This window comes from Helicoverpa zea, chromosome 2 (assembly GCF_022581195.2).
Source record: "Helicoverpa zea isolate HzStark_Cry1AcR chromosome 2, ilHelZeax1.1, whole genome shotgun sequence".
NCBI lineage: Eukaryota > Metazoa > Arthropoda > Insecta > Lepidoptera > Noctuidae > Helicoverpa > Helicoverpa zea.
This window is the reverse complement of record NC_061453.1, coordinates 344,109-365,923: the sequence shown is the minus strand read 5'-3', so window position 1 is coordinate 365,923 and position 21,815 is coordinate 344,109. Positions and strand designations below refer to the sequence as shown.

The following is a 21,815-nucleotide window of genomic DNA, read 5'->3' as shown; positions in this document are numbered from 1 at the left end:
GGAGGCACAAGACGCGCGAGCCAGCGGTTGCTAAAACACCAAATGTACACCGCCAAATCAACATTCGTTTGAAAGTTCCAATTGTAAAACAAAATCGTATTACGCAAACAGTGCCAGTCCATTGAGGAAATGGATTACGTACCATGAAGAAGCTTGTTGGCCTACAGACCATTCACTACTTGATTCATACACCGGATTTCGACTCAACTTTGACCTAACGTCAAAGTTGAGTCTTCAACGCTTCAACATTTGAACGATACCTAAGGTAAACGCGGGTGTGAAGTCATCATGCCCCAATAGTCGACAATTAATCTAAAAATTGGTAAGTACATATAAAGCAAAAGATAAGTATTTTGGTACTTTATATAGTTTCTATATATCTAACCGCATTTGGGTGCTTAATCTTAAAATATGGTTTTGAAGTGGCTTTCTATCTTTAAATAAAAGTATAATCTATATTTACTTATACTAAATACATTTTGCGTTTAAAACAGCTGTACTATCGCCGATAGCTTGCACCGAGCACAGTGAGAGCGCCCGATATTCTCCCAGGGCTCGGATAGACCGCTGGCCGCGGCTCCAATTTATTGCCTATCGACTATCGACGTACCTAGTTCGCTCCTAAACGTATTTACTGTTACCGCACGCGCACTGAACTACAACCGAAACTTTGCAACCACGAACGAACGAGTGCTGCGATATTCCGTGATTGCATTGGCCCCAATACACAAGAATTTAGTGCAACGTTCCAAATAACACACATTGATTCTTATCGCATTGGTATTTTCTGTAGATTTTTTTTTCACTTTTAAATTGCATGCTGATAGTTGCAAACTTATTTCAATAAAGGAATTCTACTACTTTTTCGGACTCGATCGGCCTGTTCAAATGTTAACTGCCGTTCCATTCGATTCTTCATTGGTGAAAGTGCTTCAAAGCATCAAAATTGAACAACTGTCTAAAATTTATATTTCACGACATGGAATTATTTATAAAACTTTGGGAAAGAAAAGCGTAGCATGTGTACAAACAGTTGCTTTTATGGTACTTGTCGTTTGCAACGACACGTTCCCATAGAGATAGCATCACGGCATGAAGGCAAAAACATTAGAAACCTTATGAACGGTGAAGTAAAAGTTGTAGAGATAGTCCAATGTCAGCGAGACCTGAGTTCTTTGACCGTTATTGTAGTCATGAATACATCAATCCAATTAGTGGCAACGGCGCGGGCAGAGCACGCGCTCTCCACATAATCGAGTTACAATCGATTCGTCACGAGATCGAGTAGCTACTCGGCCAGCAATCACGACGGTTTTATTGGCCACATTATGGGAAACTATAACTGCGTGTACTCTCTTGAACGTATAATGCAATTGAGAGCAGCTTCTCTCTATCCTCACAGTTTTATGTATAGCCAGTATAGTACCGAATGCGCAGTAAAGTCGATGTGTAGGATTTCATAATGCTGAGATTACAGATGTTTTGCGAAAACTCGGAAACAAAGTAACTGCGTCAGAATAAAACCTTCACCTTGAGAGACGTTCAAATTATTGTGGTCTTTTGCCACATCGAAATGTACTATGTGCATTATGTTAATGTCTAAATTGAAGATGATTTATTTCTAGTGAGTTCTTCTAAGCTAAGGAAAGAACAGTACATTTTACCATCATCCAGATACGCAGAGTGTACAATGTACACCTACCTACTCTATACCAGGGTTTTCTCAAGCAACTTCTACAGAAATAAGAAGTATGTAGTAATCGGAAATAAAGTCGAGTCTTCAAACAAATTGTTGTTTGTATTTGCATAACAATCATCTTGCTTTATTAATACTATTGCACTTCGTGTATTAATCTGTGAAATTGGGAGCTTCTAGTCCCTTACTCAACTACTCCTAAATACCAGAGATAAGATCGTGGACAGTCGGAATTTCCAACAGGTAAGTTAAGATAATCTTGCTTGAATGAGGAAAACCATCAGTTGAGGAAGGTTCAGATGAAACCGTCCACAGCTTAATGATGGTCTTTCCCAGTCATTTAATATACCATTAGATGTAAATTAACCTGTCCCATTACTTTTTATACTTAGTCCTTGCAGAGCGAGAGACACAAAAAAATATTGTAATAATGAATGCAAGTTTAGATCGCGATCAGCTCGGTACAGATGATCTTCCCCCACGCATCGAATGAGATGAGTGCAGTTCCAGCGCAATGGATGCAATAATGCACGTTACACAATGCGGTTGGCTTGCAAGCGTACGCGCAACGTATATGCACCTCTGGAAGGATGCCAATGTTGTAACCAACGTAAAAAATCGAACACATAAGAAATCCTTATGCTAGAATTTAAAAAAAAAATAAATTATTTTGAAAACCTCTACCATTAAATATTTAAAGATATATTTGGCCATTTAGCATGAACTCACCTGGGGCCCGATTCTCCTAAGTTAATAATGTCAAAATCGAATCGCAATATGATCGCAATAGCAGTTTTAACCATATCGGGCATTCTGCTACTAATAAAAGACCAATCGTATTCGATTGACATTTGATTGGTGTGCGATTGATCTGCTATTTTGGTCTATACGGTAGTTTTTTCTATACAATCATTTTGCAATCGTAAATCATTTGCAGGCAAAATGATTCATTATTGAATGACAGAAAAGGATAAAACGTTTATTTCAAAGAAAAGTAGCGGAATGCCACATACGCTTCAATCGTAATCGAGTCGGGATTGGATCTCAGTCGAATCGAGTCGAACGTGAATCGTATGTCGCTTAAGTAAAATTAGGAGAATCGGGCCCCTGAAGGCTACAGAGCTCATCCGCATCATCGAATGTTTTGGTTTCTTTAAATGGTACATCCCCTTAACTATTTCAATTCAATTAGATCGCAAACGTCGCAGAACTCTTTAAATAAATATGTAGTTATGTATGAAAGGCTTTAGCCGTTGTCGCGACTGTATCAATGTATAAGATCGTACACACGTTGATCACCTCCATGTCAGAGTGTATTGTGTAGGCTGTAGGACATGGCAGGCTCGGTACAGTACTCGCTGAGCCGCGTGACGTCACGCCACGCTCGACCTATGTCTAAACGACCAGTGTCACTGAACTTAAGCCACTTAACATTGTTTCAGATTACGTTCCGAAACTGCCCCCCGATAATAACCAGGCTTACTATAGTTCGGCCATTCAGAGAATGCGTTCCTGACACGTCGCGATTGAACTGACGACGTAACTTTGCAATGGCGTTGCAGTTACGATAAAAATATTTTTGCTGGTTGTTTACCGTTTTAACAATTGAGGAGCATTAAAACAACATTATTATATCAATAATCAATGAATGTAGTTACGTCGTCAGTTCAATCGCGACGTGTCAGGAACGCATTCTCTGAATGGCCGAACTATAGAGTTAAATTATCGTTCGTGAATCAAGAAGGTACAAAACCCAAGATGGTAAGTTGCAATTAAGTATAGTATTGAAAAGAAGTTAAAACCTAATTCCCAGGTTTCATGTTGCAAAAGTCGATGTTCTGTTCAGAGGAACCCTGGTAAGAACTATAATGTTACAACAAACCACATAACCGTCTCGTAGACAATGCGTGGGCGTCGAGGTTAATCTTACGACACTATCCCACTGCCTGACTGAGATTCACGCCGCTTCCCACAATCGAAACTAAAACCTACCACAATACAACAGAGCAGAAATTCAATAAGCAAGGTGCACAATAGGTCGTTACACGTGTGATTTCAACGACCATCCGTAACTGCAAACCTTATTAGACGGGGAACATATTAATTTTGTATTTAAAATGATACGACATAGAACATTCGTGGATGTGGCAAAATCTTAACACTGAGCCACTTACTAAGAAGTAGAAAGTAGTTGTGAAAAAGAGTATTTTTATGAGAACTAAGGCAGATAATGTATCAAGTAAACAATGAAGCAAAATACTTATAGATACTTTACAATGAAAAATTCTTCTCACTGATACATTGATTAGTAATTCATAACACACCATAAACAATGTGGACAAAACGCGCGCCGCTGTGTTCAGCAATGCGCGTGCGCATAGCGGCGCAGTGACGTCACCGCTCACCTTTAATACCAATGAGTCACAAGTCATAGTCCTTTGGTTTCCAGGAAATAACGTTCGCGGAAGCGGCGGACCAAAGGATCAGGTGAGTCAAAAGGTGTAAAAGCGCTTTCATTCATTCTCTTTACTATCTCATTTGAATTTAAAAAGTCCAAGTAAAACCAGTTCGGTCACGCCGCGCCGTTAGGTACGTAACATTGTGTTATATGAAACCGAAAATATTAAAAAAACATGTTCAAGATATTTCGTATCCTCGAAAGGTTTTCTAAGTACGAAGTACAGACCTACGTAGTTGCACGTTTGACAAATATGTCAAACCATTATACATTCGTGACAGTTTCCCAGACAATGTGCACCCGATACAAACAAACCACTTTCTAGTCGACAAGCTACGTTTGCCAGTTATCCATTAGTTTTCGTAACGAATTATACTAAGCAATTGACATAACGGCCTTCAGCTCCGAAACAAAATGGCGGCCACCGCACAGCCAGATGATATTCGACACACTGTGACTAATTACATCTAACGATTGCTGTTCGAAAGCCAGTGATAAAATGGTGAGGCTATAAAATAAAAAATAATATTTTGCTTTCTACTTTTATGGAAATAGCTTAAACTATAAGTGATTGTAAGCAACAGCAAGATGAAAGTTTTTACATGTTGTAAGAATAGGAATATTGTCATACCGAGTCATGAGTCTGACGTATAACGTAGTCAGAAGTTATATTGAAAAATCTGTAACTGATCGCTAAAATAATTGGTAGTTCTTTTATCTTTATGATTCAGACAAATAACAGAGTACAGCCACAGACCGCGAAATACGATTGTATTCTACGTTAGCTCCACCAAAACGAGCGGCTTCAGATAACGGTAACCGGCGCCTGCGCATACGGTGATACCAGGACCGATCTCACGAACGTGTTATATCATTGCCGGGCCAGCATTCATTCAACTTTGCGGTTCAGATTCATCTCTAAATATTCCTCATATTCCATGAAATCATAAATAATGCAAAGGTCGAACGAAAATAAACTACAAATGAATCTAACCATGACAAGTGTAGTGTAATAATTTTCGTGAACATGTCTGTAGAACACAGTGCAGCATGAGAAACTAACAATGATGTGCCAGCACCTGTGGTGTGAGCAATTAGCCCAGTGTCGAGGCAGATCGATATCTGTGGCCGATGCGCGTGCGCACGCACTCGCATAAACATGTAGAGTTAGTAGTAGCGTGACTACACCACACGTTATAAGTAACAGTTTGGTGACACGGCCCGAGAAACTCTCGCACGCGTCGCATCACGCTGCCACGGACACTTCGAGTTCAGTGTAAACACTTTCGAAAGCATCACTGCTATAGGTATGTAAATTCTGAAACATTTTCTGTAACACTTTCAGACAATCCACGATGTCTTAACTGTACTAAAAACTGTTTAAAATATGAACCGCTACAGTAACATTGTCGGAACGTTGTCTGTTTTACTTGTCTACCATCATCACTGCTACAGATACAAAGTTGACAAATATTACCAGTTCACCCAAAAAATTATGACGATCAAAAATGTACAAATGATGAGGAAAGATTTAAGCTTAAAATAAAAATTATATCGCACTAGTAGACAGCTTCAAATCCGTTATAATTTGTATCTGTTTCTGGTCTATAGGCGTAAATGAGTCTGTCATCAGGCCTACACTGTCAATAAACAGCCTGACTGGTCAGCTACGCTGTTGTGACTGAAAATAGTACGGCTTTTGTAGAAAATAATATTTAACGAAGTTATCGTTGCCTGCCTAGAAGCGAAAACAATTAAACATTCTTTGAATGAAACTTTTTAGCGTTTTAGATAAACCGCACGGCTATGTATGTAACAGCTGATCAAGTCGCATACAAATCTCCACGTTGTATGTAAATGTTGTTTTAAATTACCTCGAGATAAGTGTATGTTCATTAGTGCAGCGTGCACGATGCTCACAGCACGACCAGACCACTGTTTTGCGATTATCATTGACTATTCATTCAATTACCCTTGAAAATAAATCACCATCCTAGAAATCTTCTTAAAATGGATTTAACGACAGATTTTAATGTAAAACTCATAAAGTCATAAACTCATAAACTCAACATGATATTATGATAAGCCATGACGTTGGCACAGGTGGTCGTAACAGAATATCGGATGATTCACATACGTTACACCATGTTTCAATGAAAGCTTATTCAAAAACTCATAGATATTTTTCAGGCTTATGCGCTGCGGTACATTGTCGGTATGGTACGGTCAGCACAAGACGATGACTGAGTGATAAGGCCAAATACTAATCAGTTAAAATATGAATGTGGTTAGCCAGTCAACGTGGAGCAAATTCAATAAATGCTGGTTCACGCACACAAGATTTGCTAATTCATAACAAACGTTAATATGGCGTTAACAGTAATAACTACTGATAGGCGTTTAATTGTCAGATTATATGATTTATTGGTTGATTTGGGCCAGCTGCGCGTGCACCTATGTTATAATAATAAATTAATAGATTGCTTACAGGAATGCAATCAATATTATTTACAGAGTTGGTTTGCATAAGCTATTGCAAAATGCTGAACACGATGCACGTGATTATGCATGAATACTTTCTCTTAATAGTGAATACAGGCGGTAAATAGGCCTTAATACCTAGATAAACCAGCAATTATTCTCTAATTGTTACCTAAATATCAAATAATGACAGCAGAAACCTAAACATTGAAAACCTAAGACAGATAAGACAAAATATTTTGCCATAAGGTGAGAATTAAATCTACAACACAAGGATAGCCAAGTGTAACAAAAACGCCCCTAAAAATGAAACATTCATAAGTAAAGTATACATAGTAGACCATCAGCGAAATCAATTTAACCTACCTCGTCGAAAACAGCCCCATAAGCTATCAAGTGTTTAACAGCACTTGTAGGGTATCATCTCAAGTGTCAGTAAAAATATTTTTTAGTGTGGGAACCGCGTGGCGCCGCAGTATCGAGACACACGTGACAGATCTCGACAAGGCGCTCTAGGCCGTGACCCTCGAGCCGCCACTCCACAACACTCGTCGCCCTACCTGTCCAAAACACTTTTTGACGCGGAAAAACTTTGCTAATACTGGCATGCTACATTGTTCATTAAAACTGGCGCAAAAAAACCTAAGAAACAAAACTGTTAGATCGTATTGGGTTCGTTAAGCCGCCGTTGCCAGCCCGTAGATCCGGATTAAAACTACATAAACCTTTTTCGAAAGCAAGTTCTTTGAAATTAACACGGGCTTGGAAGTTCCAGTATCAAAATCTGTTAATAAACAAATTTTATCCTTGCATGAGTCACTTGCAACGTGTTTGCCGTTTCTTTGGCAAACAGTTACAAGAACCAACAGTTAGGAAAGTATCATAAAAATGGAGCGCTTTGTTCAAACTGCGGAACGGTTGAAACTAACTAAAAAATATTCTAAAACAATAGAGAGGACGTCTAACTGGGGCACGTCCAATATCCATTGTATAGTACAGAACGTTTCACTAATATTGTACGAGGTACCGCGTACTCAAGGGATTTTATTCTTGGGGTTATACCTCACTTTAATTGACTTTAATTAACATTCATACTATTAACTACTACGTATAGCTTGTTTATGGCATTTTTTATCCTTCTAGTACTTAAGCTCAATATATTAAAGTTTTTTACCATCTTTTCCCGTTCTGATTTTTAGAAACGGAAAATTGATATTTTCCTCTTAGCGATAATAACTAATGATTATTTATTTATTATTTAATTAATTTGAATAAAAGGTAAAATAATTATTGAACAGACCAATACCACAAAATACATAGGTACAGAAGTCAATCTACATACAAAGCGCGTTCGAGTCACGCAGACATAGGTGTCTATGTGTGCGTGTTCACAGACGCGCTGTCTCAAAACAACTCAAAACAGTGCGAGCGCGGCTGCCGTTTTCTTGAGATACGCGCGGCACACACAAGGTAGATAAATGTGCACGCGTTGTGATATCTAACTGTAATTTGATTTTTAATTTTAATAACAAAAGAAAAAGTAATAACAAAAATGTCGTATTGTAACTGTTCAGTGGACGGTTGTTTTAATCCTTACTAATCCTTACTAATATTATAAATCGGAAAGTGAGTTTGTTTGTTTGTTTGTTTGTTTGTTCCACTTTCACGCCGTAACTACTGAACCGATTGCTTTGAAATTTTGCAGACGTAAAGTTAGAAGTCCGGATTAAATAATAGGGTACTTTTTATCCCGAAAAAAATAGATATTCCCGAGGGAAAACAAAAATATTGTTTGCTTGATGGATGGATTGTAGATGGCGCTGTGTGTCGTTTAAAACAAGGTAATATATTGCAAACGAATATAAACATGTAAATTTAGAAGCTAAATGATACGATAATGAATCCCCGAAAATGAGGAATTCCCGAGGGATGATGTACAATTTGTTTAATCGTCTAAACTGTTTTTTTTTACATCTACTTATATATTGCAAACGAATATGAACATATAAATTTAGAAGCTAAATGATACGATAATGAATCCTCGAAAATGAGGAATTCCCGAGGGATGACGTACAATTTGTTTTATCGTCTTAACTGTTTTTTTTACATCTACTTATCCTGAAATAACTATAATTCAACGAATTACTAATTGGTATAAGTATTAGTTAAGTTATTTAGTTCTTGAGGTATGCGATAGATGGCGCTGGGTGTTTTTAAAACGTGGTAACGATGTGTTTTTAAATACGTAAGAAGTGGAATGATAGCTTTTTAAAACGTGGTGACGTTGTTTTTTTTAAGATACGTAAGAAGTGCAATGATATCTCGCGCTTTAACCTGTAGCTCATCGTATCCAGCGTTACATCGCGCTTCTTAGATTTTTCCATGGGAATGAGAAGTTTTCTTATAGTTGTGATTTATATCGCAATATAACCGAATTCCACGCGGGCGAAGCCGCGGGCGGAAAGCTAGTAATATTATAAATGGGAAAGTGAGTTTGTTTGTTTGTTTGTTTGTTTGTTTGTTCCGCTTTCACGCCGTAACTACTGAACCGATTGCTTTGAAATTTTGCAGACGTAAAGTTAGAAGTCCGGATTAAATAATAGGGTACTTTTTATCCCGAAAAAAATAGATATTCCCGAGGGAAAACAAAAATATTGTTTGCTTGATGGATGGATTGTAGATGGCGCTGTGTGTCCAATATAACCGAATTCCACGCGGGCGGAGCCGCGGGCGGAAGGCTAGTACAATAATAAACAGTGAACTGTCGTTTTTTAGCCTGCCGGTTGATTCAGAGGGGTAAGTACCTATAGTATGTAATGTATCTACTTATTTTCTTATATTTCGATGGTTCGTTTAATAAACGCAGTAGGTACAATTAGGTGGGCAGGTAAGCCACGGCGGTCTCTGGCCCAATGCCGTAATAAGTTTTGCTAGTGTCGACTAGGGCTTTCAATACCGGTATTACGGGATCCCGTAATACCGTGATCACGGATATATTTTGGTCTTTTTTCAATACCGGTATTGACGAGCCAATACCGTGATTACGGTATTACAATCTTTTTATAATTTTGATTATTGTGGTTTGTTGTAATAAGTAGCAGGAAGTTGTCTATACATATAATAAATCTGTAAAAAAACTGTGTCTGTACATTGAATATATTAAAAAAATAATAATTGGGTGGGGTTTAGAATCAGTAATGGAGCACAAATCCAAAAAAAAAATTCTGTCTGTTTGTCTGTATGTCTGTATGTCTGTTTGTTTGTACACGCTAATCTTCGGAACTACTGGACGGATTTCAATGATTTTTTCTTTGTTGTATCAGTATTAAGCCTGGTCAACATATAGGCTATAATTTATCTTCGAAACTTGAAGACCTGGTACAGAACTCCAACAGACCAATAAAACTATAAGAGATACAAATATGGTGCCTTGGCAAAAATTGTTTCATTTGATGAGCATTTTCAGCTGAGATAATAAATTTTAAGATCTGGAACACCTGATGTGGAACCCCAAGAGCCCAGCTTCTCTGTACCATATACAGGTATGACGTTTTAGCAAAAGTTGTTCAATTTGATAAGCACTTTCTATTGACTTATACAAATTGAAGATCTAAAACACCTGATGTGGAACTCCAGGGGCCCAGCTAGACTATAACATATAGAGGAATGACGTTTTAGCAAAAGTTGTTCAATCTGATAAGCATTCTCTGTTGACTTATAAAAATTGAAGATGTAAAATACCTGATGTGGAACTCCAGGAGCCCTGCTAGACTATATGAAGCATATGAAGATATGACGTTTTAGCAACGTGGGGCCGAAGCCAACACGCTGAAGCCCTTTTGAGACCACTTTAATGAAATGGTGACACAAAACCGACGATTATCCCTTTATACACTATAGAAATGAACTCAAGGACAATCCCCGGTGGACGTCGTTAAAAAAAAGACAATCCCCGGTTCTGTGCTAAGCTATTGCTAACTATGGACGAAAACTACTTGGGCTATTGTGATGGAATGTTAGTGGATGACAATGTATTAGGTACATGTAAAAACGGCAGGTGGAGACTCGCCACCTCACTTACTGGGCCCCCGGGACCCAGTCACTGAATAGCAACAAGAGGGCAACAGGGACATGAGCGGCTGAAGGGTGAGGATACCTCGGCGGACTTTAAACGCAGATTACGCGCTCCCTGTGCTTACCATGAGGCACCTACCCTCCGAGCAGGGCTACTATCCTGCTCTAGCGACTCCACTCTGGACGGCCAAGCCAAGCCAGAGGCGTGAGACCTACCCCCGTCATGGTTCACTCCGACCGGCCGGAGATGGGGGACAGTATACACTCCCTGGAGAACTCAGTATATATAGCCCCGCGGGGTCGTTACTCCCCGTCATCAGCCTCAGATGTCCTGCGGTGCCTATATCTCATTATTATTGTCGTTATTATCTCAAGAGCCTTTGTCCCAATTATGTTAGGGTCGACATCCAGTCACGATGCAACTGAGTACCAGTGTCTTACAAGGAGCGACTGCTTATCTGACCTCCACAACCCGGTTACCCGCTCAACCCAACACCCCTTGGTAAGTCTTACTGACTACCCATAACGACTGCCAAGAATGTTCAATGACAGTCGGAACCTATAGTTTAACATCCCCTCCAAATAACGGTCATTGGTATCCAAAATATACGTAGAATGTACATACGAACTTAGAAAAGTTGCATTGGCAGGCACTTGCCAGACGGAATTGAACTTGGAATCAAAGACGCACGCTCATACTTGAGAGATTGGTTCTCCACCCACTAAACCACCACGAATTCCACTAAGTCACCACGACTTTGTCATCTATTTAATGTTTTTTTACGTAATAAAACGTGTAATATTTTTGCCTCACACAACTTAAATGCGGACTAATTAGAATCACTACTTTTATCCCTATGGTCACGTCTATTGCGACTATTCAGATCTTTGATTTTGCTGACCCCGTAGTCGCTGGCATAAGGGACAGGATCCGCGTACGAAGTCGCGGGCAGAAGCTAGTATTAAATAAAATAAATAACTACATACTCGTAAGATGTATGTACTACTCGTAATATTAGTCTCACACTTCACACTTGTGTATTAAGCGCCAACTTTTATCTGCAGCATTCCCGCCCGCACCTTTCTTAAACGATCGGTTTAGTCGGTCCAGCGAGCCAAACAGCGTTATTGTTTTGTTAGTCAGTACTTAGCAAAGAGACATCTCATCACTAGGATGTATCGCCAATCTACTTGGCAACGCTGCAGAGACTCCAGAATAGACCAGATTTCAACCGAGTCGAAGGCCTTCTCATAGTCCACAAATGCTAGACACAGCGGCTGATTATACTCTTCGGTCTTCTGTATAATCTGTCGCACTGTGTGGATGTGGTCTATGGTGCCGTATCCGCTCCGAAACCCAGCCTGCTCCGGTGGTTGGAATTCGTCTAGTCTTCGCGTAAGTCGGTTCGTGATCACTCTTGAGTACAGCCTATATACGTGGCTTAGGAGGAAAATGGGTCGATAGTTCTTCAGCTGGGTTTTGTCTCCCTTTTTGAAGAACAGGACGACAACACTCCTACTCCACGCCTCTGGAGTTCTCCCTTCAAACAGGACGGCGTTAAAAAGCTTCTGGAGCTCCCCCAGTACGGGCTTACCACCTGCTTTTAATAGCTCTGTTGTAATGCCATCCTCGCTAGGGGTTTTTCCATTTTTGAGCTGTCTCAGAGCGATCTCGATTTCGCCACTGCTGACTTCTAGCAGGTCTTCGGTGAAATGGCGTGTTAATGTGGCTCTAGAATCCTTATTTCCGGGATCAAGTCGAGATGCATGCGTTGCGTATAACCGGCCATAGAAGTTTTCCACTTCCGAAAGCACTGCCGGCACCGAAGAAATGACTTCTCCACTTGTTGTGGTCAGCTTCGTCAAGTGGCTTCTTCCAAAAGATTGTACGAACACTTTTGAACCCCGATTCAGCTCAATTGCTCTTTCAATTTCAAGAGTATTGGAGCACCGGAGGTCGCGTCGTACGTGCTTGTTGATCTCTTGGTTTAGAGCCCGCTTAGCTGACGAAGTGACAGGCGGGTTTTCACGTCGTTTCTTCATAAGCCCCAATGTTTCTTCCGAAAGCTTTGATTTCTTGCCATAACTCTGCATGTTACAGAATCTCGAACCTTCCTCCCTGAGGATCCGAACCACATATTCGTGGTTCTGGTTAACGTTGTGGTTTCCAGGGCGGCAAATCGGTTCTCCAAATTTGACTGGAACTTTTCAGATCCTGAAATGGTTTGGAGCAGTGTTGGTCGGAGCCTGGCCTTCATCAGACGGAAACGTTCGGCCTTGAAGTTGATATTCAGAGAGCTTCGCACAAGTCGGTGATCGCTACCGGTATTAAACCTATTGATCACGGAGACTTCTCTGAGTATGTGCTTCTTGTTCGTCATGATGAAGTCAATCTCATTTTTAGTCATAGGGTCGGTGTTATGATTGGACGCTTTTTGAAACTAAAGGATTGTGTTTTAAAAGTTTTAATCGATTTAAAATTAAACTCCGATTTCGAATTGGACGAATTCCATTTGACAATATTAAAAAATATTTACAACAGCCTTTCTGTAGTCAAAGTAACTGTATTAGAAATTTGTAAACGGGATGCCAATTCACTAAAAGCGGATATTGCGCTAAAATTTATGTTGACGAAGTTAGATGGTCAAGCTAATGACTTAAGATAAAATCTTGCAAAAGTACTTCGAAGACGCATAAAGGAGCGACGACTTTTAATATCTGGAGTATTGCAATATTTGCATGACCGACAATACCGTGATCACGTGATCACGGTATTGAAATTTCTAATACCGGTATTGATACCGGAATTGAAAAAATCCGGTATTTGAAAGCCCTAGTGTCGACCCAGGCGAACCTGCCAACCTACCCTCAAAGATTATTACTAGGTAGTAGGAGTTAATAATTTTTGTGATCATGGCGAGAGTATGTTGTAAGGTAGACGAAATAAAACCGGTCAAGTGCGAGTCGGACTCGCATTCAAGGTTTCTGTAGGTAGAAGCAAGCTTAGATTAGGGACTGTACCAACCAATTACCTACATAAAAAAAAAAATTGTTCGCAAGTAAAGAGGTACTTTGTTTTACATAGTGTTTTATATAAAATTATATAATAATAATAATTTCCTGTTTTATTTTCAACAATAAATAAATAATTAGATACGAGTACCACTACCACGTTAGTTTTATGCGCATAAAAAAGTTGACAACCCTAGCGCGACCGCCGGGTTTAGGCATGAAAAGTGAAGTACATACATGAGATTGACTTCTGTACCTATGTATTTTGTGCCAATACACTGCGCTTGAATGTGAGCATAAATACTGCTTTTGTTTAAACAATCGTACACAGCCGACTATCTTCTGTAAAGAAATTCAATATTCTTGTGATTCACCGTGACAATAACGAAAGGCAGTTCATCTCATCATCTCTAAATTGTAATCTTACAAACAAATGGTGCGTAACAGCGGTTCAGTTGTACTGAACCGCTGTTACGCACCATTTGTTTTAGCATTTTCTGATATTTCCTTGTGGCAAAATGTTTGTGCAAAATATCGATACGGCATTGAATTCCATCAACAGTAGGTAGGTTAGCATAACACCGCAAAGTTGGCGTTGTTTCAATGTTAAGCTGTAGGCACACAGAGCACACCAAGTTTCACTCTAGAGCTAACTGCATTGAGTGAACAGAGGAGCTCTCCTCGTCGACCGTCGCCAACACTCGACCTCAAGCCTCCTCCGCTAGCGGTGCTCGTTAGTGCACCCGCCGGCCACTTCGCTAATGACTCATCGACTGCAACCAGTTAATATGCAACAGGCTCGGCCAGGGCTTTGCTTTTAACCTAACTTCTTATAATTACACAATTTGCAATGGTAATACAGTACAACGGAAAAACGCATCAGGTAAAGGTTCTCAAGTTCTGCAACACTGGAATGGATGATAGGGACCATTACTGACACAACTAAGTGCTTTTGGTAAATATTTGGCGCTTGTTCCGGAGACACGAAGAATTATCCAATTACGCGATGGCTAAGAATTACCTGCGACTTCGACCTTTCTTCCTACTCGCGAATGTCGTCCTGCTAAGCTCTCAGAGAGATCTCTGCAAACACAAGCGAGTGGCTCGCCATGAATATTGAAATAATTTCACTTTAATAAACGATTGAATCGTTGTAGTGAAGTCTGATACGATTTGCGTGTAGCTAGACCGCGTATGAATAATATAGTGAGCATGCAGCGTTGCGACACTGCGGGTTCAACGATCCACGGAGACACCGTATCGGGTTCAATTATAACAGGACCCGGTGTCTGCCAGGTTCGCGTTATGCATACCTAATAATTATGAAATGTTCCGAAAGCAATCCGATGTCAACAAACTTGAGACAATAACTAAGTAAGCCTATATGCTTTCTAAACATCTTGGAATAATAAACATTGCATAGAATGTTTGCAAACAATAAAACTATCACGGAAGACAAGCAAAATAATTAAGTGTGTCAGTCAGTATGGCTACATGTATGTACAAACATTCCATTTATAATAATATAGACTGCACCAATGCTTAATGAAATGATGATTGCTCTCAGCATAGACTATTGAGTAAACATCCATTTTGCGCGATAGACTCGTGGGAAACAACAGCCGTTATTTTATGTGCGTTTCAGGGGTTTACTGGAGTATTCCGCATAGCAAGTATCGATTATTAACAAGTTATCATGAGAGACGGCAGCTGTCGCGGCGTTATGTCGGTGCCGCAGGTCGGGGCGACACGCACCGGCGATCTGCACCTGCGCCCACGCCACTCCGCCCTTTACTGACTATCCCGCAAATGAGAGCAAGTGGAAAGTCGGAACTTTGTAGTACCCGTGTGTCGCGCATGTCTCATTATTGAATTTGAGACTCATTTGCACCACTGAATTATAAGAATATCTAAACCATAACCAGTCGTGTGCTTGCGGCCCATTGGTAAAAAAAATCAGCGATTTGACAACTTCAAATAGTACGGTTATCGTTATACCACAGATTACTACACTCTTTTGCAAAAAAAACGGGCACCTATGCGAAATCTTAGTTTTAAGGACTTTACATGTATTTCAAAGGGTTTAACCAATTTCTTAGCAATCGTACAAAATTCAAATTTAGAATACACTCTCACGCATGCTCGGCTAACTCTTTTGATGCTAGAAACATACTACAATCATTAAAACCCTTTGAAATACACGTAAAGTCCTTAAAACTAAGATTTCGCATAGGTGCCCGTTTTTTTTGCAAAAGAGTTTATAATAGTTACTACGTAGTTATCCTTAGTTAAATGGTGCACCGTAAGAAATGAACTAAGGAAGCAGAAAATATATTAGAATCCATTGACAAGTATAAAATGATCTCACATCAGAAAATCGTCATAACTTGTAGGAAGTTAACTCGCTGAAGCGTCCCTTTTTACGCCCTTGTTGCAACTTTTCTAGTAGGTGCATTGTTAAAGGTGCATTGGTAAATGGTTAATATAAATAATGCACAAACAACAATTTCAATGGCGTTGTTTCGGTTGAGAGACATTTCGTCCATTGTCCTGTCTCATTATTGCTGGTAACCTTACAATCATTCAACATGTATGATAGATGTCCAGTGATTCTTCTTATATTACATGGAAGATGTTGGTAAACTTTTAAGAAATATATAACTAATTCTCAAAAAGACGCAGACTCATAATGAGAAATTAAATTATTAGTATTCGGCGTCGCTCTGAATAATGCATAACGAGTATAAGCTGCTGAAGGCAGATCGATAGAATTAAGTAGCAGCCACCTGGTGCATTCCCGCCCTGCATTCACTGACCTACTAATGAGCTCTAATGGCCACTTTACCGAACACTATTTACTTCTTCGCTTTTAGTAAGACAATTGTTATAACGTTACTTCTTAATGACTGCCAGTAAAAAAAACAAGTTTTTTAACTAATTCTTCAACAAAAAAGACACGTTATTTCAGAGGATTTAGAGACACAAATGGTTACAAAACAGTAATTAACGTGGTTCTGGTGAACAATAGCAACCTCGTGAATATCCAAGGACAAGGAAGTCGCGCTTAGGACTAAGATGTTCCAGCTAGATACATTTGCTTAGCGTTCTTACTAATATCGTCGGTCGAATCCTACTACTCACTACAATGAAGACTTCCAACACCTAAAAACCCTGCTGTTTTGGTGCTTTTTGTTAGTTCAAAGAACGTTTAAGTCTCATCTACGTTACTAACGTTACTCTCATTTCTGAGTGAGCAGTGAATGGATAATGCCTTTCAGTACGTGTACCTATCTGTACTCTCTACATACTATGTATAAAATGAGATTTTAAAAACCTGTTCCTGTTATTTATTTTTGTTTTGAATAAAAGGTACTAGCTTCTGCCCGTAGTTTGACCCGTGTCCCGGATGGTGACAAACATGTCCTTCTCCTAGGTCTAACTATCTTCCGAATTTTCAGCTTAAACGGTTCAGCCATTCTTGAGTCATAAAATGTGTAAGTAACACCACTTTTTTTATACATATACCTATATAGATTTTGGTATTGTGTTTTTGTTGCTGACGTAAACGAGGGAAACGTCAGAGGCTAATTAATGCTTATAGCAATTAATTCCTCCATTATCCGATTTGATTCTGAATCGTCAATGAATACCTACCTATCGTAATATCAGCACTATGAGGGGTAGCCTCGGGGGAGCCGTTACTAGTTCTCATACGATTAGCACATCGCTTGCCTTCCGCCATTAACGGTATGTTCGCAGGTATCAAGTCATTCGCACAGCTCGGGACGACACAGCTCGGACACGACAGGATTGTGCACCTTCCAACAGCCTTCACCTCGTTTTAGTAAAACGTCGGTGTAAACACGTCGGAAACAATAAGAAAGTGTTGTGTGCGCACTTTCCAGTCACAAGTAAGCATCAGCACATTGAGGGGGCATACGGCACACGACGCGAACAATGGCCGTGTGAGCTGCTTTCATTGAGCGAGAGGCCGCCCAAACTGGCGCGTTTCTCTTGTCTACTGTTCTACCCGCTCGTTTGTGACGAAGTTCTTATGTTAACAAATATGATTTACCTACTTAAAGTAATTATATTGTATGATGTCACTAGATTTTAGAGGGTACAATGGCGTTGATATGTCCATGTGGAAAAAACCCAGAATTAAATAAATTAATTAAATATATGTATATGGGTATATGATTTACATAGGTACTTAAAGTTAAGTAAATCCTAAACCTACATAGGTATACAACAAACGGATAACTAGCGTCTGAATGGGGCAGAAAAGCAAGCTCAGGTAAGAGGGGCAGAAAACGCGAGCGGAGCAAGCGCAACTTTTTGGCTATTTTGGAGGACAGTGTAATGACTGATGCGAATTCGCATCGCATCGTGTTTTGTGTGGGCGCCCATAAAGACCCACAGTCTTTTATATAATTTATATTATAATAACTAGACTTTTATCCGCCATGTGTGAATGTCCAATCTTGCGCCTTTATCAGAGAGGGATTTATGGTCTCAGGCTCAACGCCATGTAGGCGCTTCTTTCACAACCCATCATCACTAGAAAACTACACAATAGTTTTAATTAACCATTCTTGTTAAACGTTGCAAACCTGTACTTATTTGATTTCATTAACCACATGCTCAATGTTAAAAAATGTTAAATTATAAGAGGGATATTGGTGACCAAAACCACTGTCAGAAGTTAAACCAAATAGGTATTTGAATGAAGCTGCATAAATAAATGCTTCATTGTAAAAGTACTGGAGTTCTGTTGAAATGATGTGCTACATGTAGTCTACATCCAGTTATGTCATTATATCAACTATATAAGGCATTATTTCAGTCTAAACTATTAAGAGGGATTTGTAACTTAAATAGAGCATTGTATGAGATTTTATATATTACAAACTTGTACACATTTGAAATAAAAATATTTGGCTTTGACATCACAAGCAACATTGTGTACACTTGTGCCTTCAACCATTAACCATTCTTTTATTTCTTCTGTTTATCTACTTAGTTATAGTTATCATATTATCTACTTAGTAAATATGATAGTGGCATCATTTTAAACATATAGTTTTAAAACAAAAAAGGTTTTCTTTATGTGAACATAACAATAAATTATATGTTGTACTGATACACATAGTTATTTGTATTCTATTCCATAGCAATAAGTACTTACTAGAAGTAATTACCTAATAAATTAGTCCTGAGTTCAGATCATTTGTAAAAATAAAATTGATTATCATCATTGCAATAAACTCTACAATCCAAACCCTATAATATTGAAACACCATGGCTACTGATGTATGCACATTTACAAAAGAAGCTAATTTTTGTAAATTGTCTGTTTGAATAAATCTTAATCTTTTCTATTGCCATATTAGGTTTAAATTCTCAAACATTATAAAATCTTAATGTTTTCATTTTCAGCATAAAAGTAGGTTATCATTGCAAACATTAATCAACACTATTCATAATTTGAATGATATCCTGCTAATAAATGCTTATTGCTGATAAATATGTATAATAGAATGAATGATAATAATTGCACAGTCCCCCACATTGCACTTGCTCCACTCTGACATGGCAATTGTTAGACTATGCAGTACAATCAGGTCAGTGTGTGAGTTATGCAGTCATGTAGTGTTTCAGTGAAGGCTAACTGTATGTAACACCATGCCTGCAGGTTATGACAAGGCAACAGATAAAGCCATAGTATTCCATTCAATACCAGAAACAATATTGTGTGAATGTTTCAAATAACACACTGAATCATCAACAATAAGTTGTGCATTTTATGTGTCCATGGCTGGGGACATTTTGATGACAAACAGGTTTGAGGTCCCCTCAGTGTCCAATTAAAACAAACTTCTTTTTTAAATATTAAGTATGGCAAACAATGTCTACAAATGAATTTAAAAGTGGCAGCCTTCCCTCTCCAGCCCAACCATGAAGGTTAAATTAACTCAAATAATTTCACTCACACTGCCTAACAATTATCATTTTCATCTTGTTATTAAATTTAAAATATAAATAAGTTATGAAGTAATAATGTGAATATGTACCTAGGCATGCAAACTTTGAAATTTTAATAACACGTATTATCCAAAAACGTTTTTCACCTTCCTTATTTCATTCATCAAACATATTTAATTTTTATGTTATCGCCACTTAATTTAACTAAGTACGTTGTAGATCGACTTTAAAACAGTGACATGCAAAATATTTGTAAGCGCTAGTGAAGAAATGCCACCACCGACCTGCTAGTTGTGCAGCTCCGCGACGCCTCCAAACAACGTCCACCTTCATGTTCAAATAACAAAACACAATAACTATTCACCTACATTCAAATTATTATTTTGATAACTAATTCATAATTCACTACTTAAAACAACTCAGGGTTAATTAAATTACACAAAATCATACAATGAAATGTAAGCTTTTGATGTTCACGAAAATAAAAACATAAAAAGAAACATCACCACGCAACATTACTCATGGACTGACAGCACTGACATCGGCAGACTATTTGACACTGACAGATAACGGGTAGGAGAGAGTCATAGATGTAATATACTAATCAAGATTGCGCACGCTCAAAATATATATTTACGAAAATGAACTCTATTCTAACGCAATAAGGTACTAAATTGGTTGCATAATAATCAGAGGCAAATCCGAGCCGAGAGGGATAGTTAGAACGGAGGCCGTTTGTCTCTTTCTAACACCTTGCCAGCATAAAAAAATGTTGTGATCAACAGTTTTATCTTCCCAAAAAAACAATTGAATCACTTATATTTTTATCTTATTTTAACAATTGTAAGTCAACAAATTAATAACAATCGCATTAGTTTATTCGTATTTATTCTTAAAACATAAACAACATAAATTTTTATTTTGCTTTTTTTTATTTTCTAGCGGTAACCCTGAACATTCTTGGCGCGTAATCAGCATTTAAAATTTTATTTATATTTTTTGTATTAAATCAATTTAAACTATTAAAATGGTGAAAAAGTGTTGCGTTTATACTTGTAAAACTGAATCCTATGGTGGTTGCAATATATCGTTCCACAGGTTAGCTAATAATAACATTTTCGTAAATCAAACAACTAGGGTGCCCATGAATTCTTGTAATGAGTCAAAATATGGGTGATGGATATTAAAACTGTTGTACTATTGTTATAGCTTCCCAAAAAATGAAGAAAGGCGACATAAACGGCTCAGCAGTCTATATGTTAAGCAAAAATACAAAAAAAAATAGTCTTCACTTCGAATCTCCCTGCTTTTATACTGCTAATTCCCGCTAATGATTAAAAGCCTATATTAGTATTTTAAGGTCACAAACTGCGTAAGTTAAAATTTCAATACCAATCTGTGTTTAATAATCTTAGCAAATTCGTATTTGTCTCACCTAGTTTAATCTCATAGTCACCCTATTAGAAAGGGACAGACGGCCTCGGTACTAACTGTTTCACTCGGCTCGTTTTTTGGCTAAAGGTGCGCAGTCCTGTTTACTAATATTATGTCTATGGAGAGAGTAGAGTAGAGGGGCAGGGGGCACAGATTATTATTATATGGCATTATTTTTAATTGTAAAACATACACAAATGATCAAGTGCTATTGTTTTTACTTCCAATATAAAAGATTAAAGTAACTGCAGTTACAATTGTTTTGTAAAGATCAGAATTTCTGCGAACGTTTTTAGGGTTTCTTAGTGAACTAGGAACTCATAGTTTCAACATTTACGGCCATTTGATTTGACCCTAACAACCGATGTGCTCCGTCCTTTTGTTTTTTTTTTTTTTTGAAAGGGTATTTTTTTTTAGTTTAGCCTGGATTTGTTGACACGTTGACACTATCATAATTAGATGTGGATACCCCAGGATACCCTAACAACATCAAGGTACAAGTTTTGAGTTTACCTTCATGGGACAGACGCTAATTTTAGTACATTGTATAAAACATTTAAAAATAAACGTCGAGACGTACCCTAATATGAATCCTGATGTTGAGATAAAACTACTTTAACGGATTTTATCGCGGTTATATTTATATTATTTAATCCCGACGTTTCGGATCCTTTA

General features: G+C 38.4%; 1 protein-coding gene across 2 annotated transcripts in view; it reads right to left on the bottom strand.

Moving 5' to 3' along the window:
* Positions 1-20,241, bottom strand: part of LOC124637700 (protein crumbs) — a 50,301-nt gene extending 30,060 nt beyond the window's left edge. For both annotated transcript variants that reach the window (XM_047174322.1, XM_047174331.1), the window contains exon 1: positions 19,991-20,241. In XM_047174322.1, coding sequence (XP_047030278.1) covers positions 19,991-20,039 — 49 coding nt within the window. In that variant the 5' untranslated portion in view covers positions 20,040-20,241. The remainder of the gene's footprint in view (positions 1-19,990) is intronic.
* Between the last annotated feature and the right edge of the window lie 1,574 nt (positions 20,242-21,815).